General features: G+C 46.5%; 1 protein-coding gene across 3 annotated transcripts; it reads right to left on the reverse strand.

Annotated features, from left to right (window-relative positions):
• Positions 1 to 4,797: 4,797 nt before the first annotated feature.
• LOC123119119 (uncharacterized) lies at positions 4,798 to 7,629 on the reverse strand. 3 transcript variants are annotated; one of them, XM_044538809.1, is made up of 7 exons: positions 7,427 to 7,629; positions 7,272 to 7,345; positions 6,974 to 7,166; positions 6,819 to 6,892; positions 6,514 to 6,713; positions 6,336 to 6,432; positions 4,798 to 6,263 (listed from the first exon to the last, which is right to left on the reverse strand). In XM_044538809.1, exon 7 carries the CDS (start codon positions 6,230 to 6,232, stop codon positions 5,063 to 5,065), a length of 1,170 nt encoding a protein of 389 aa, XP_044394744.1. In that variant the 5' UTR covers positions 6,233 to 6,263; positions 6,336 to 6,432; positions 6,514 to 6,713; positions 6,819 to 6,892; positions 6,974 to 7,166; positions 7,272 to 7,345; positions 7,427 to 7,629; the 3' UTR covers positions 4,798 to 5,062. The 3 variants fall into 3 exon arrangements, with proteins under 3 accessions (XP_044394744.1, XP_044394743.1, XP_044394745.1); XM_044538808.1 differs by having other exon boundaries at positions 6,782 to 6,892; XM_044538810.1 differs by lacking the exons at positions 6,819 to 6,892; positions 6,974 to 7,166; positions 7,427 to 7,629 and having other exon boundaries at positions 7,272 to 7,290.
• Between the last annotated feature and the right edge of the window lie 6,808 nt (positions 7,630 to 14,437).

Raw genomic sequence — 14,437 nt, forward strand, 5'->3', positions numbered from 1 at the left:
TAGCGAGTCCACAAGAGATTAGGGTTATTTGACCTCTTCCTGACGCCGACGCCGGTTCGCCTCATTTCGGTGGCCTTAGGGCGATGGAGGCGCGGTGGACCCCGGTCCTTGCTGATGGGAGGGTTGATGTTCCGTCTTTAGGCATTTCTTTGAGATCGATTCGGGTTTGTGTCCTACTCGGGAAGGCGCGACGACGACGGCTCTCTGAAGATGGAATAAGGTACTCCCCGCCTAGGCCCCGTCCTGGTGATGCATCTAGCATCGCCAGAGGGTGTGTGGAGTTGTGTCTCTGATGAATCTCATGGGACTCGGTCAATATTGGTCTTCGATGGATCTCCATAGATCCAGTCTTCGTTCCTGTGTCTAAATGTTGGATCCTTTTGATCTAACCTTCTCTTCATTACCGGCGGTCGGTGTTCTAGTGCGCTAGTATCGTTGGGTCTTATCTGGTGCGCTAGTATCGTTGGGTCTTAGCACGGTGACTTCCCGATTGTCTACTACAAGTTCTGCCCGGCTCCGGTGAAGGAGGGGTGATGACGGCGGCGTGCCTTCGACTCGCTCCAGTGCTTGTAGTCGTTGCTAGGTGGTCTACAGACCAGGATGTAATTTTTATAATTTCTAGTGTTCATTGTATTGTCATGATATATGATGAATAGATTGAAAGTTTTCTCGCAAAAAATAAAAACAAAAGATTGACTGTAATTTAGAAGAAAGCTTTTAACTCGTGAACCCTTGACATCCAAATTCAAAAGGTACGCCTGGCCTCACCATCTTGCTGTAAGATGCATATACTCAAAAAATTATCCAAATGGCATCTTACAAAAGGACGAAATATTCCACATGCTATATCGTTTTTGTGTTATCAAAGCATGACATGAGTATGGAGTGACTCGTCCAGAAACTGTTCTATCACGAGAATACGCACACTGCAAGTGCAAAATCATGTGACCATCCTACTGCTCGTATTCGTTCCACTTGCGAAGAATGGTTAAAACTGCATGAAATTGGTAGGGGATGTCAACTGCATGAAGAAGGGTGAGAAGTTCATCAACATCCGTTGTATAAATACTTCCGTCAAGATTGCATTCAAGACTTGTGATTCACAAATGTGAAATCAGTCCACTGAACAGTCTGGAATATTGGAGGAAGCCAACAGATGAGCAAACACGGGTGGTGGAAATTCACTTTATCTAGCTATACTTCGTTGGATTGTTTTCTTCCAATTATCCGTCTCTTATCTAGCTATACTTTATACTTTGTTGGATTTTTTTCTTTCAATTATCCATCTCTTATCTAGCTATACTTTGTTGGATTGTTTTCTTCCAATTATCCATCTCTTATCTAGCTATACTTTGTTGGATTGTTTTCTTCCAATTATCCATCTCTTGGACCAAATTGTTGGAATCCACCGTCGATTGTACCATGTGTGAAGCTCTAGTTCTCTTCATATCGGATCAATACAAGTCCAAGAGATGATAAAGAAGGAAATAGTGTCTCGGTTCATCAGGTAAGTATGCATGACAAAAGTGTCTCTACCAGATGACTTAACAACAAGGTTCACATTCCAGATGACTTAACAACAAGGTTCACAATCCGATACAAGAGATTACCAGATCACAGATAATCTTGCCGTTTTTGCAGCCTTGTGCCTGAAATGTTACTCTAGTGCCAGGCTGTGAATCCACGACAGACAGACAGTAACTAATGCGTCAGTGAATCCACGACATACATACAGGATCCTGAAATGTCCTGCCGCTATTGCAAAACACTGGATATATCCACATGAAACATGATAGTATAATAGTATGACCATGCACCCGATGGTGGGATGTATTGTTTCATACGATCTCAGACATCGTCACAAGTTGTGTATTGCTTAACACACTGCAAACGCGCGAGCGGTACCTGTAAAATGCTCGATCGATCCTATCAGTGGCTTGGAGGCACCCAAATGCCTCAGCCTATAAACACCAGGGGCAGCATCTTCAGGAATGGTCCACTCCAGCGCCGGAAAGCTTTTTGGGCTGAGAGGCCTTGGCCACTTGAATCGCAACGACCAATCATCATCGTCATAGGCAGGAATCCAGCTGTTACCGTTTAGCCTCTCAACGAGCGCGAAGTTACCGTTGGTTAGAAGGTCGTTCCATGGACAGGTCGAATGGAACGTAGCATTCACGGTGCTGCCCTTCCTGAAGTCTGAGTTTGCCGCGACATCAGAGCTGACATCCCCAAAGTGAACACCAGGAGTCGTCGAGTCGACAACGACACCTGGCAGCAGTCTGATTTGCTTGTCCAATATGTCAGGAGGTTGGATGTTTGTTGGTGTGGGACCATAGCTGCAGCAAGTTTCTGAAGCTCTTGAATGTATGGACTCAAAGGTGTGGGGACTGTACAACGTTGACGCACCCTGCAAAACAGATATTCACTCCAACGAATTATTCAAGCATTGATACATATGCGGGTGGATCTATTTTATATGTTTGATGGAACAATAACTGGAAATTCAGGTTACAGAAATGTCAGATCTTTAGCAACAAAACATCAATAAAAGGCAACTGGTATAATTGTGGAAAGTTTCTAACAAAAACCAAAATATATTTTCCCTTTATAGTTTGCACTAAAAAAATTGGATGTGGCTGAACAAGTTCTGACATTGCAGGTCATCTTCAAATCATGAAACTTACTTTCTAGTGCAGGTTTGCAAGAAAATCGAAGAGGAAGGACTAACATTCTGGCACATCTAGACTGGGCAGGGACATATGAACTACGGGCATTCACTTGGTGCAGAGGCCGAGAGTACTCCCTCCTTTAAAAAAAAATTAAGGGGGGTGTACTGAAGCAAAGCTCCCATACCTCGTATCTTTGCTCTTTGGACCTGGTATGCTTTGAATGTTGTAACATACTGAGAATATGCGTTTGGCAGCCCCACAAGAACAACATGAATGTTGGTAATTAATTCACCATTCAAGCCACTTATCAGTACATTGTTTACAGCATCGTGTAACCACCTGCTGACCATTGTCGTGAATTCTGTGCCAAAACATAACAGAGAAAAAATTAGTAGAGTGCTGCCGCTTATTGTTTCTTAGCATATGCTTGCTAGCTCAAACATTGGATAACATGAGCATGGCATGCCGTAGCTCAGAAAAAACCCATGCACTTCTACTGGACAGGCATCCTAGGATTGACAAATTGGGATATACCTCCAGGAAGACTCAAGATGACCAGCTGACTGATTCTTATGATCTGAATTGGAAGTATCGCACGCTGCAAAATATTACAGGAGACAATACAAGACCAGTAAATTAAAATAGTTTTAATTCACTAAATTGGTTTCTAGTTAGAAATTTTGGTTCTGATTCGACATATTGTGGAGCTTACATACAACAGGTGCCCTGCAGTTCACAAATGACGACTCATTTGATCCCATCACCTCTACCGCGAAAGTGTTGAGAGTGGACATGTGCAGATATATAGTGGCTATGCATTAAGCTAAAAAGCTAAGGAGCTCCCATGGGAAGAAATCATGTTCGTTATAGAAAAAGCAACGAATGAGACATTCGCTAATATTACACGGGGTTATATTTTACATATCAGCCCATACAATGCGGATTTGATGCAGCAGCAATTGGTCTTATTGATGGTGGCATTGGTGTCAGTTAAGTGAAATCACAATTAAGACATTCCAGAGAAAACTCAAGACGACTAGCTGACTGATTCTTATGATCTGAATTGGAAGTATCGCAGGCTGCAAAAGATTACAGGAGACAATACAAGACCAGTAAATTAAAATAGTTGTAATTCAGTAAAATGGTTTCTAGTTAGAAATTTTGGTTCTCGTTCGACATATTGTGGAGCTTACATACAACAGGTGCTCTGCAGTTCACAAATGACGACTCATTTCATCCCATTACCTCTACCGCAAAAGTGTTGAGAGTGGATATGTGCTACGCATTAAGCTCAAAAACTAAGAAACTCCCATGGGAAGATCAAGTTCGTTATAGAAAAAGCAAGGAATGTGACATTCGCTAATATTACACGGGGTTATATTTTATCTATCAGCTAATACAGTGCTGATTTGATGCAGCAGCAATTGGTCCTTATTGATGGTGGCATTGGTGTCAGCTATTAAGTGAAATCACAATTAAGACATTCCAGAGAATACGACGTAACACGCCTGCTTATTATTACTGAAAAAAGCATATCATACCGCCCAAATCATATGGTTCCTTCATTTCATCAGTGTCTAGCAATATTGGTTTTGGAGCTTTCCCTGATGTCTTTAGTATGTCCCTGATTACTGAAAAGAGCAATACTGGACTTGCTCTTTCCCTGATGTCTTTAGTATGTCCCTCACTAATCTCCAAAAAGGGTTTCCCTCATAAGAGAAGGTGCGCAGTCAGTGATTACCGCGTCATCTAAAATTCTGAAGCAAATATTGTACAAAGTGAGTTTATACCGATTGTGGGACGGAGGGAGTAATAAATATTCCGTTAACACAAACCAAACATTCAGCTGAGCAACGACTTGGACACATACCAAGAAGTGAACAAGGGTCACCTAGAGACTACATACAGTCCTCAACAGACAATTAGTGCTAGTTGCTGTATACCTGAACACACATAACATATTCAGTAGCATCATCTAATACTGAAAAATATTATTTCAGCACTTTATATGAATCTCAACTCTCAAGTTGAATTCACGACAGAATATCTTGCATAAGTGAAATACTAGCTAGGAGCCAGAATTAAGGGAGAAGCATATATATATCAAACAGCATGTATAGACAGGTAGTAGTCTGAAGAGTTCAGAGTTTCATTGATGAGTTGAGTTTGAAAACAATCTTCAGATTAAGTAGAGTACATACAACAAACTGTATATGTAACTTCCAGTTTCCCATATTACAAGTTTACAACAAGAGCAACAACGACCACAGCAACGAAGACAACAAACCGAGACACTGACCCGGAGCATGGCATATGTTGATGGGCAACAAAGACTCTAAATAAAAATATGGAAATATGATGAGATCGAAACCTAGATGCCAACTCCTGGTAGATCAATGGAGGTACCAAATGGACGGTGAGCTGTCCGAGGGATGCGCCCATGGCAGGCAGCGCTTGATTTCCTCGTCGTCAGGGGAGCAACTCCAACCACCCATGTCGGTGCAGGGATATTCATTCTGCTGGAGGACACTCATCGGACGGCCACCATAGACATCGTCAAGGAAGTAGATGTAGCCCGGGTTGCCGCTGCGCCCTGTGTCGAAGGCCTTGGAGCAGCTCTGGCCGACAAAGAGCACCTGCCCCTCCATCTTGTACAATCGCCAGGAGGTTCTGCCAAGTTGCTTCTCTAGCCTGAAGACCTCGAACCGCCTAGTGCCGCCTCTCGCTGGATCGATGAACCTCTTCACCATTAACAAATCTTCACCGGAGGCGGCAGGCAGGAGGTAGCGGGAGACGATCTCCCCGGGCGCCGGCGGGGTCATCTGGTCAGCACAGCACTGGTAGACAAGATGTTGAACAGTAAGCGCACCGTCTGCGCCGGCAATCTCCGGCTTGTAGCAGAAGAGCTGCTCCCAGGGGTTGACGGCCCAGAAGCATCCGTCGTGGTACGTCAGGTCCTGGGAGTCACACGGAGCCCCCAGCGGCGCCGGCGACCAGCAGTCCATGCCCGGGCGCCAGAACGCCATGGTGGTCTGGCCTGTCGTCAGGGCAGCGACGACGCAGGCAGCCGACGGCGGCGGCGCGGACACGGCGGCCGCGCGGACCATTATGGGGCACCTGATGACGTTGAAGTTCGGCGGGGCGCGCCCGCCGTTCAGGGTGACGCGCACGTGGTCCGGGAGGGGAACGCGCTCGCCGGAGCGGAGGTTGAGCAGGGCGTGGCCGTGCCACTGGTGGAGCACGACCACGGACCAGCCGCCCGGAGAGGAGCCGCAGAAACGCGCCCCGCGGACGGCGCCGGCGAGGGGCGGCTGCGGGTCGGCGAACCCGCCGAAGATCCGGTGGCAGGAGGTCCCGGCGGTGGAGGGCATGAGGAGCCAGGGGAGCGGCGGCGGGTTTTGCAGCGCGACGCCGCGCCATTGCTGGTTGACGGCGGAGAACCTGACCCGGTCGCCGATGCATGCGAGCGAGAGGAAGATGCGGCTGAGGATGTCTTCGTGGACGCCCGACCAGTCGGCCGCCGCCGCCGGCGGCGGCATCTGACGTTCGGATCTAGGGAACATCGGAAAGCACGAAGGGGGAATGGGCCTCTTGCTGCCATGTTTGACAAATTTGTTACTACACACAACAATCAAATAGAAATGAGAATAAACAGACATATCGCACCTTCTTTGGATGTCCCAGCCACAAAATAATTTTTCACCTTTTCAGATCCACGCACCTCTTTGCAGATCCAACCTCTCCCGCTCAAATCCCTCAGTACCTAGAGTTTCGACGATTTAGACAACACACAAGAGGAACGGCACAAAATCCATGGAAACGGAAGGGGAGAAGCTTGCCTTACCTTGGGGCGGCAATAGAGGGAGGGCGGCGGATGGGGAGGAAACGCGGCAAAGCAGCAGGGGCGGCGGACGGCGGGGCAAGGCGGTTCTCGCGTCGTGTCGCTAGATATGACGAGAAGGGGGAAAGAAAGAACGAGCGACGACTCTATGAAGAAAGAGAGAAGACAGAGGGGTCCGCTCGCCTTCAATCCATCTACTCTTGCTGGCATGTTTAACAAATTTGTTAGTAGATAAGCATCAAATAGAAATGAAAATAAATAGATGTATCACCTCCCCTGGATGTCCGAGCCATAAAATATGTTATCACCTTTTCAGATCCACACACCCCTTTGCAGATCCAACCTCTCCCACTCAAATCCCCATGTCAATCCCCCTCGATACCTAGGGTTTCGACGATTTAGACAACGTACAAGAGGAAAGACGCAAAATCCATGGAAACGGAAGGGGAGAAACTTGCCTTACCTTGGGGCGGCAATGGAGGGCGGCGGATGGGGAGGAAACACGGCGGAGCAGCAGGGGCGACGGATGGCGGGGCAAGGCGGTTCTGGCGGCTTGTCGATATGACGAGAAGGGGGGAAAGAAAGAACGAGCGGCGGCTCTGCGAAGAAAGAGAGAAGACAGAGGGGTCCGCTCGCCTTCAATCCATCTACTCTTGCTGGCATGTTTAACAAAGTTGTTAGTATATAAGCATCAAATAGAAATGAGAATAAATAGATGTATCACCTCCCCTGGATGTCCCAGCCACAAAATATGTTCTCACCTTTTCAGATCCACACACCACTTTGTAGATCCAACCTCTCCCACTCAAATCCCCATGTCAATCCCCCTCGGTACCTAGGGTTTCAACGATTTAGACAACGTACAAGAGGAAAGACGCAAAATCCATGGAAACGGAAGGGGAGAAGCTTGCCTTACCTTGGGGAGGCAATGGAGGGCGGCGGATGGGGAGGAAACGCGGCGGAGCAGCAGGGGCGACGGATGGCGGGGCAAGGCGGTTCTGGCGGCTGGTCGCTAGATATGACGAGAAGGGGGAAAAGAAGGAACGAGCGGCGGCTCTGTCTCGCGTGTGGGCTGGGGTCTTCGGGAAACTGCCATATTTGTCAAATTGAAATATTATAGAGAATACATTCGGATGTATATAGACACATTTTAAAGTATAGGTTCACTCATTTTGCTCCCTATGTAGTCTATAGTGAAATCTATTAGAAAGACTTATATTTAGGAATGGGGGGAGTAGTACCTAACTGAACAGATAGTTTCATTCACTTCTGGAGGCCGGTCGCTAGCTATGACGAGAAGGGGGAAAAGAAGGAACGAGTGGCGGCTCTGTCTTGTGTGTGGGCTGGGGTCTTGAGGAAACTGCCCTATTTGTCAAATCGAAATATTATAAGACCAGTATTTTGTTCATTACTACTCCCTCCATTCCCAGATATAAGTCTTTTCGAGATTCCCACAAGTGACTATAGACGGAGCAAAATGAATGAATCTACATTCTAAAATATGTCTACATACATCCATATGTTGTAGACCATTTGAAATGTCTAAAAGGACTTATATTTAGGAACGGAGGGAGTAGTAGCTAACTGAGCAGATAACAGCGCCAAGGGGTCAATCTGCAAAAGACATGTTGTATCGGAGGGGGTTGAGAGCAAGGCAACCAAAGAAAGGAGCATAAGATCGAAGGCAGACGAGCTTTTGGGGGGGGGGGCTAAAATCAATTCTTCCAATAGAGGACGAGAATTTTTTTATGGGGTAGGATGAGAAATAGTTTCATTCACTTCTTCCATGTCTCTCCCAGGTGGGCCGTGGACCGATGGATTAGAGTGTCCCTTAAAATTTAGGCTCTATATGATCATCCTCTGACTCCTTATATTTGCTTCTCTAAAAAAAAATATTTTAACTAAACCTCCAAAACTTAACTTCTTGAAAAATACACAAATTTATTTGACCGTGCCTAATAGTCCAATCAGTACTTTTTCCATCTCATGTTCATTGTCTACATTGTTGCTCTTCTCTCTTGGCTTCTCAAGCTTGACACTTGTTTCTTCTCTGCCTTCTCAAACATGAACATTGTGCTTCTCGTAGTCTCATCTCTAACAACTAGTGCACCAACATCTAGTAGAGTTTTCTTTATCAATAGATCAATGTACTGTTTTTTCAATACCAGAACAAACATCCTTTCTACATAAAAATTAAATCAAACAATGAGTTTCAAATTGTAACAAATCTCAAGAACATCTAGTTGATTGCACTCACTCCGTCCATTTCAACTTGTAGAAAACCCATCTAGGATGTTTTGTCCGTGGTCAAGACGATTGAGGCGTAGCACCAGCCTCCAGCAATCATCACACTTGATGGCCGATAGAGGCTCGCCGACGAGCTGCTGAAAGAGCATGGTGCCCCCATGTGTGGTTTTCGTAATTGATGACATTCTTTATGGATTAACGGTTGTCTTGAGTTATATTCATAGGATTTGTCCATGGGCATTTCTTGAAGTCCATGTGTTTGTTTCAAAGAGTTTATAAGATGACCAAGGTGCTATTCAAGGAATTATCCGAAGATTGGTCTAGTAGAATACATGATACATGGTTGATCAAGACTAAGTTAAAGTGTGAATCAAGTTAATCAACACGCAAAGTGTAGAAGATGTAACGAAAGGGATCAAGTGATCCCATGGTATGGTAAGCATTGTCCATTACGCGTTGTGTACTAACACATGGTCTACGTGAGAGTTCTATGTGGGGTTAGGTCTGTTTCCATGGACTTGCATCAAGAGGAAGATCTCATACAACCCATGGAGGATGACATCAAGTGGTGATCGCCATCAAGATTGCGGTGTGCAAGTTCAAGTGGTGCATCATGAAGAGCAGTACTGATGAAGAGATCAAGTACTTGAAGCTTGTCGTCCATTTGGTGGCAATGGACTTGTGAAGATGTGTCGAAGAGTGGCTCACCCATAGTGGAGTATGGGGGAGAATTCTACTAGTCTTTGTCGAGCCAACACAATCAAGAAAGGTGGTCCATCCTGAGGAGGACAAGATCGTCATCATCTAGCTCAAGTGGATTATAGCAAGGCAAAGGTTTGCCCTTAATAGGTTTTCTATTTTACCGGTCGCATGGTGTTAGTTGGGAGACCGGATTTTAGGATCGATTGTCATACTATCAAGGGGGGCTCTCAAGCGAGTGCTTGATCGTATCATTCGTAGAGAGCTCAAACCATTGCATCCTTGGCATCATCTTTCTTGGTTCGTGTTTGGTGTTTTTATTTTTGAGTTTTAGAGCTTATGATCATCTTCATGACAAGCTTGAGTTCATCGAAAACGGAGTTCACATGCATCTTCTATGATGTTTTCAATGTTGGGGTTTTTGTTCTTCGTTCATAGAGGTTTCGCATCTCTATACCTTTGCATTTTTCTACTGCCTCTTCTTACTATACAACAAGCTTGAGTTTGCTCAATTCAGAGCTTATTTGTAGAAGTTATGGCAGTTCTGGTTTTCCTGCATCCATCTGTTTTACTTAGGTCTTTGTTGCACTCTAGCGGTAGTACCGCTCTGGTCTGCGGTAGTACCTCTTGTGCGGTACTTCCGGCCTTCTACTACCGTAGGAACCTCTGGTTATATTATTTCTTTTGTATCCTTTTCCACTCAGGGGAAGTAGAGTGGTACTAGGGCGCACTAGTACCACTTAGTACCGCTCCGGCGGCACTACCACCTCGATGCTTTTTGCTATTGCACTGCTACTACTGAAACTACCTCACTAAGTGGTAGTACCTCTCCCAGGAGCAGCAATACCACTTGTGTCGGGGCTGTGGGCATAACGGTTGGATTTTCCCCACCTATAAAAGGGGGTCTTCTTCCCCACTGGTTCTTATCTCTTGAGCTCGTGTTCTTCCCCCATTGTTGACCTTCTTCGAGCTTGCTAACTCTAAATCCTTCAATGATTCTTGCTAGTTCTTGAGGGAAAAGAGAGAGGAGATCTAGATTCACATTTCCACCAATCACTTTCTCGTCTTTGTGAGGGGAACCCCTTGGATCTAGATCTTTGAGTTATTGGTGTTCTCCTTCTTGTTCTTCCTCTCGTATTCCTCCATAGCTTCCGTTGCTTTGATGAGATTTGAGAGTGAGGGACTTGGGCACTCCGTCTGCCCTTGTCATTGCATTAGTTGCATCGATTTGAGTTCTCCACGGTGATACATGGAAGTGAAAAGTTTTAGAAGCTTATTACTCTTGGGTGCTTGGTACCCTAGAGCTTGTCCCTCTTGGGTGCTTGGGCGCCCTAGACGGTTGGTGGTGTCTCGGAGCTCAATCATAGTGGCGTAAAGCTCCGGGCTTGCGTCGGGGTCTCTAATTAGGTTGTGGAGATTGCCCCAAACAATTTGTACGGGTTCCGGTGACCGCCCCCAAGGGTTGCCAAAGTGTACGGGTTCGGTGACCGCCCCCAAGGGTTGCCATTTGTACGGGTTCGGTGACCACCCTCAAGGGTCCCTTAGTGGAATCACGGCATCTTGCATTGTGCGAGGGCGTGAGGAGATTACAGTGGCCCTAATGGCTTCTTGGGGAGCATTGTGTATCCACACCGCTCCAAACGGAGATTAGCATCCATAAGGGTGTGAACTTCGGGATAAATCGTCGTCTCCGCGTGCCTCGGTTATCTCTTACCCGATCCCTTTACTTATGCACTTTACTTTGTGATAACCATAGTATGACATGATATATATCTTGCTATCACTTAGTTGTTTATCTTGCTTAGCATAAGTTGTTGGTGCACATGGGTGAGCCTAGTCGATTTAGGTTTTGTGCTTGACAAATTAAACGCTAGTTGTATTCTGCATTTGTTCAAGCCTAAAACGCCACCCCTCCCCTAACATTCACGATCTTTCAGCTACTGGGCAGGGTTGAGCCCGGCCAACCAGCAGATGTGGCTGCGCCGGCGGTCGATCCACAAGTGAAATGCGAGCGTATGCGAAAGGTAAGTAGATATCCAAATCCAAAAGATAAGTGGGTATGTTTAGGGTGGCACGCCTGGGCTCTCCATCTTGCTGCAAGATGCACATACTCAAAAAATTATCCAAACGGTGTCTTACAAAATGACGAAATATCCCACATGCTATATCATTTGTTTTGTTACCAAAGCATGACATGAGTATGGAGTAACTCATTCAAAAACATCTCACATACTCTTGCAGCATTGTGCTTGAAAATGCTACTCTAGTGCCAGGCTGTGAACTGCCATTTTCCATTTCCCATGAATTGCATCAGTCAATCTTGCCAGAGAATTAGCCATCAAACAGCTCAAAGGCGGTAAACCTCACATGATGAGAGCAATGGTCAACCATGGATTAATTATATGTCCATACAACATGGCATCCAATCTGCATGCATATCAGCCTTAACATATACATCTAATCTGCATGATGGTACAACCTGAACCATATAGTCTCTCAAGGGGGAACAAATCGAGTCCAAATTTACCCAATCCAGTGTTAACTCAGTTCATGAGGAATAAGGCAAAAGGATATGGGCTTTACCAACAGACAGTAAGTCATGCGTGCGTGAATCCACGACGTACATACAGTATCCGGAAACGGCCTGCGCTATTGCAAAACACTAGATATGTCCACATGATAGTATAATATGAACATGCACCCGATAGTGGGATGTATTTTCCCTAATGTACACGCTATACATTTGCTTGTAACAAAAGCATAAAGAACATCAGTTCTCGGACATCGTCACAAGTTGTGTATTGCTTAACGCACTGCAAACGCGTGAGAGGTACCTGTAAAATGCTCAATCGACCCTATCAGCGGCTTGGAGGCACCAAAATCCCGTAGCCTATAAACACCAGGGACAACATCTTCAGGAATGGTCCACTCCAGCGTCGCAAAGCTCTCCGGACTGAGTTTCAAAGGCCTCGACCACTTGAATCGCAAAGACCAATCATCATCGTCGTAGCCAGGAATCCAGTTGTCACCATTCAGCCTCTCAACGAGCGCGAAGGTACCGTCTGTTAGAAGATCATTCCTTGGACAGGCCGTATGGAACGTAGCATTCACGGTACTGCCCTTCCGAAAGTCTGAGTTTGCTGTGATGTCGGAGCTGACATCCCCAAAGTGAACACCAGGAGGAGTCGAGTCGAGAATGACGCCTAATAGCAGTCCAATTTGCTTGTCCAACATGTCAGGAGGTAGGGTGTTTGTTTGGTGGGATCCTTTGTTTGCAACCATAGGGTCCATAGCCGTGGCAATTTTCTGAAACTCTTGAATGTATGCACTCAAGGTTTGGGGACCGTACAATGTCGACGCACCCTGCAAAACACATATTCACTCCAATGAATCATTCATGCATTTTATATGTTTGATGGAACAATAACTGGAAATTCAGGTCACCGAGATATCAGATCTTTAGCCAACTGCCATAATTATGGAACGTTTATACCAAAAAACCAAATGGAATATATTTAGGGGGGAGGGGGGATACCGAAGCAAAAAATCACATACCTGTTAAACATCAATATTGAGCATGTACGTGTTAAACATCCTTGGGCGTGTCATTGGGCGCATTGTAACGTATCTTAGCAGGAGTCCTTCGGTTGTAGGCTAGGAGGTTTATCTTCTGTAACCATAACCCTATCTCTTCCTAGCTTGATCTCCAAGTTGTAACCTCTCCTATAAGCTCTCAATTGTATGCGTTATCAGTGACTCGCGCCCCTGCCTATAACATGCACGGCGTCCCCTCTCAATGAGGTAAGACGCTTTCCGCTTCGCACATGGTAGTCAGAGCCTTTCCTTTTCCCATCTAGAGCTTCTGTCAACCCATCTAGCCTAGCCATGTCTTCCTCCGGCTCCTTCTCGCCTAGTCTCAATAGTCAGCTTACAGAGAAGTTGTCTCGCACGAATTACGTGTTGTGGCGCACGCAGATCACACCTCAGCTGCACGGTGCCGGTGTCTTTGGCTATGTCGACGGCACCGACCCGGAGCCGGCCAAGCTCCTCGTCACCACCAAGGATGGCAAGGAGACTTCATTGCCCAACCCTCTCCACCCTATATCGGTACGTGAGGATCAGCAGGTCCTTGGCTACCTGCTGGATAACCTCACAAAAGAGGTCCTCGTCACGGTGACCACGCTCACCACGGTGGGCGCGCTCTGGACGATGCTTGCTGCCATGCTCTCGTCAAAATCGGCGAGTCGCATCAACAACATCCGCACCTCCCTCATCAATGCGCAGAAGGGTAACCTCTCGGTTGCCTCCTACTTCGCCGTCATGCGTGGCTATGCCGATGAGCTGGCCGCGGCGGGCAAAGCTATCCAGGATGATGAGCTTGTCTTGTACATCATTCATGGGCTGGAGGCGGACTATCAACCTCTGGTGTCTGCTCTCGACGCCCGTGTCACACCTGTGACCCTCGATGAGCTCTTCGCCATGCTGTCCAACTTCGACCAGCGCATGGCCTAGTACCACGGCTCCGGCGGCTTCAAGTCTTCTACCAACATGGCGTCTCGCGGCCGGGGCGGTGGATCCCGCTCGCGTGGCTCTCCCCGCTATAAGGGGCGATCTGGTGGCGGCGGCGGGAACGACCGTGGCCTGATACGTCTCCAATGTATCTATAATTTTTGATTGTTCCATGCTATTATATTATCTGTTTTGGATGTTCAATGGACTTTATTATACACTTTTATATTATTTTTGGGACTAACCTATTAACCGGAGGCCCAGCCCAAATTGCTGTTTTTTTTTGCCTATTTTAGTGTTTCGAAGGAAAGGAATATCAAACGGAGTCCAAACGGAATGAAACCTTCGGGAACGTGATTTTCTGAACAAACGTGATCCAGAGGACTTGGAGTGGACGCCAAGCAATCAACGAGGAGGCCACGAGGCAGGGGGCGCGCCTACCCCCTGGGCATGTCATCCACCCTCGTGGGCC

This window comes from Triticum aestivum, chromosome 5D (genome assembly GCF_018294505.1).
Source record: "Triticum aestivum cultivar Chinese Spring chromosome 5D, IWGSC CS RefSeq v2.1, whole genome shotgun sequence".
NCBI classification, from domain to species: Eukaryota; Viridiplantae; Streptophyta; class Magnoliopsida; order Poales; family Poaceae; genus Triticum; species Triticum aestivum.

What these genes read in the sequence shown, in the direction of transcription:
- LOC123119119 (XM_044538809.1), bottom strand. Translation starts at nt 6,232, where the DNA reads ATGTTCCCTAGATCCGAACGTCAGATGCCGCCGCCGGCGGCGGCGGCC.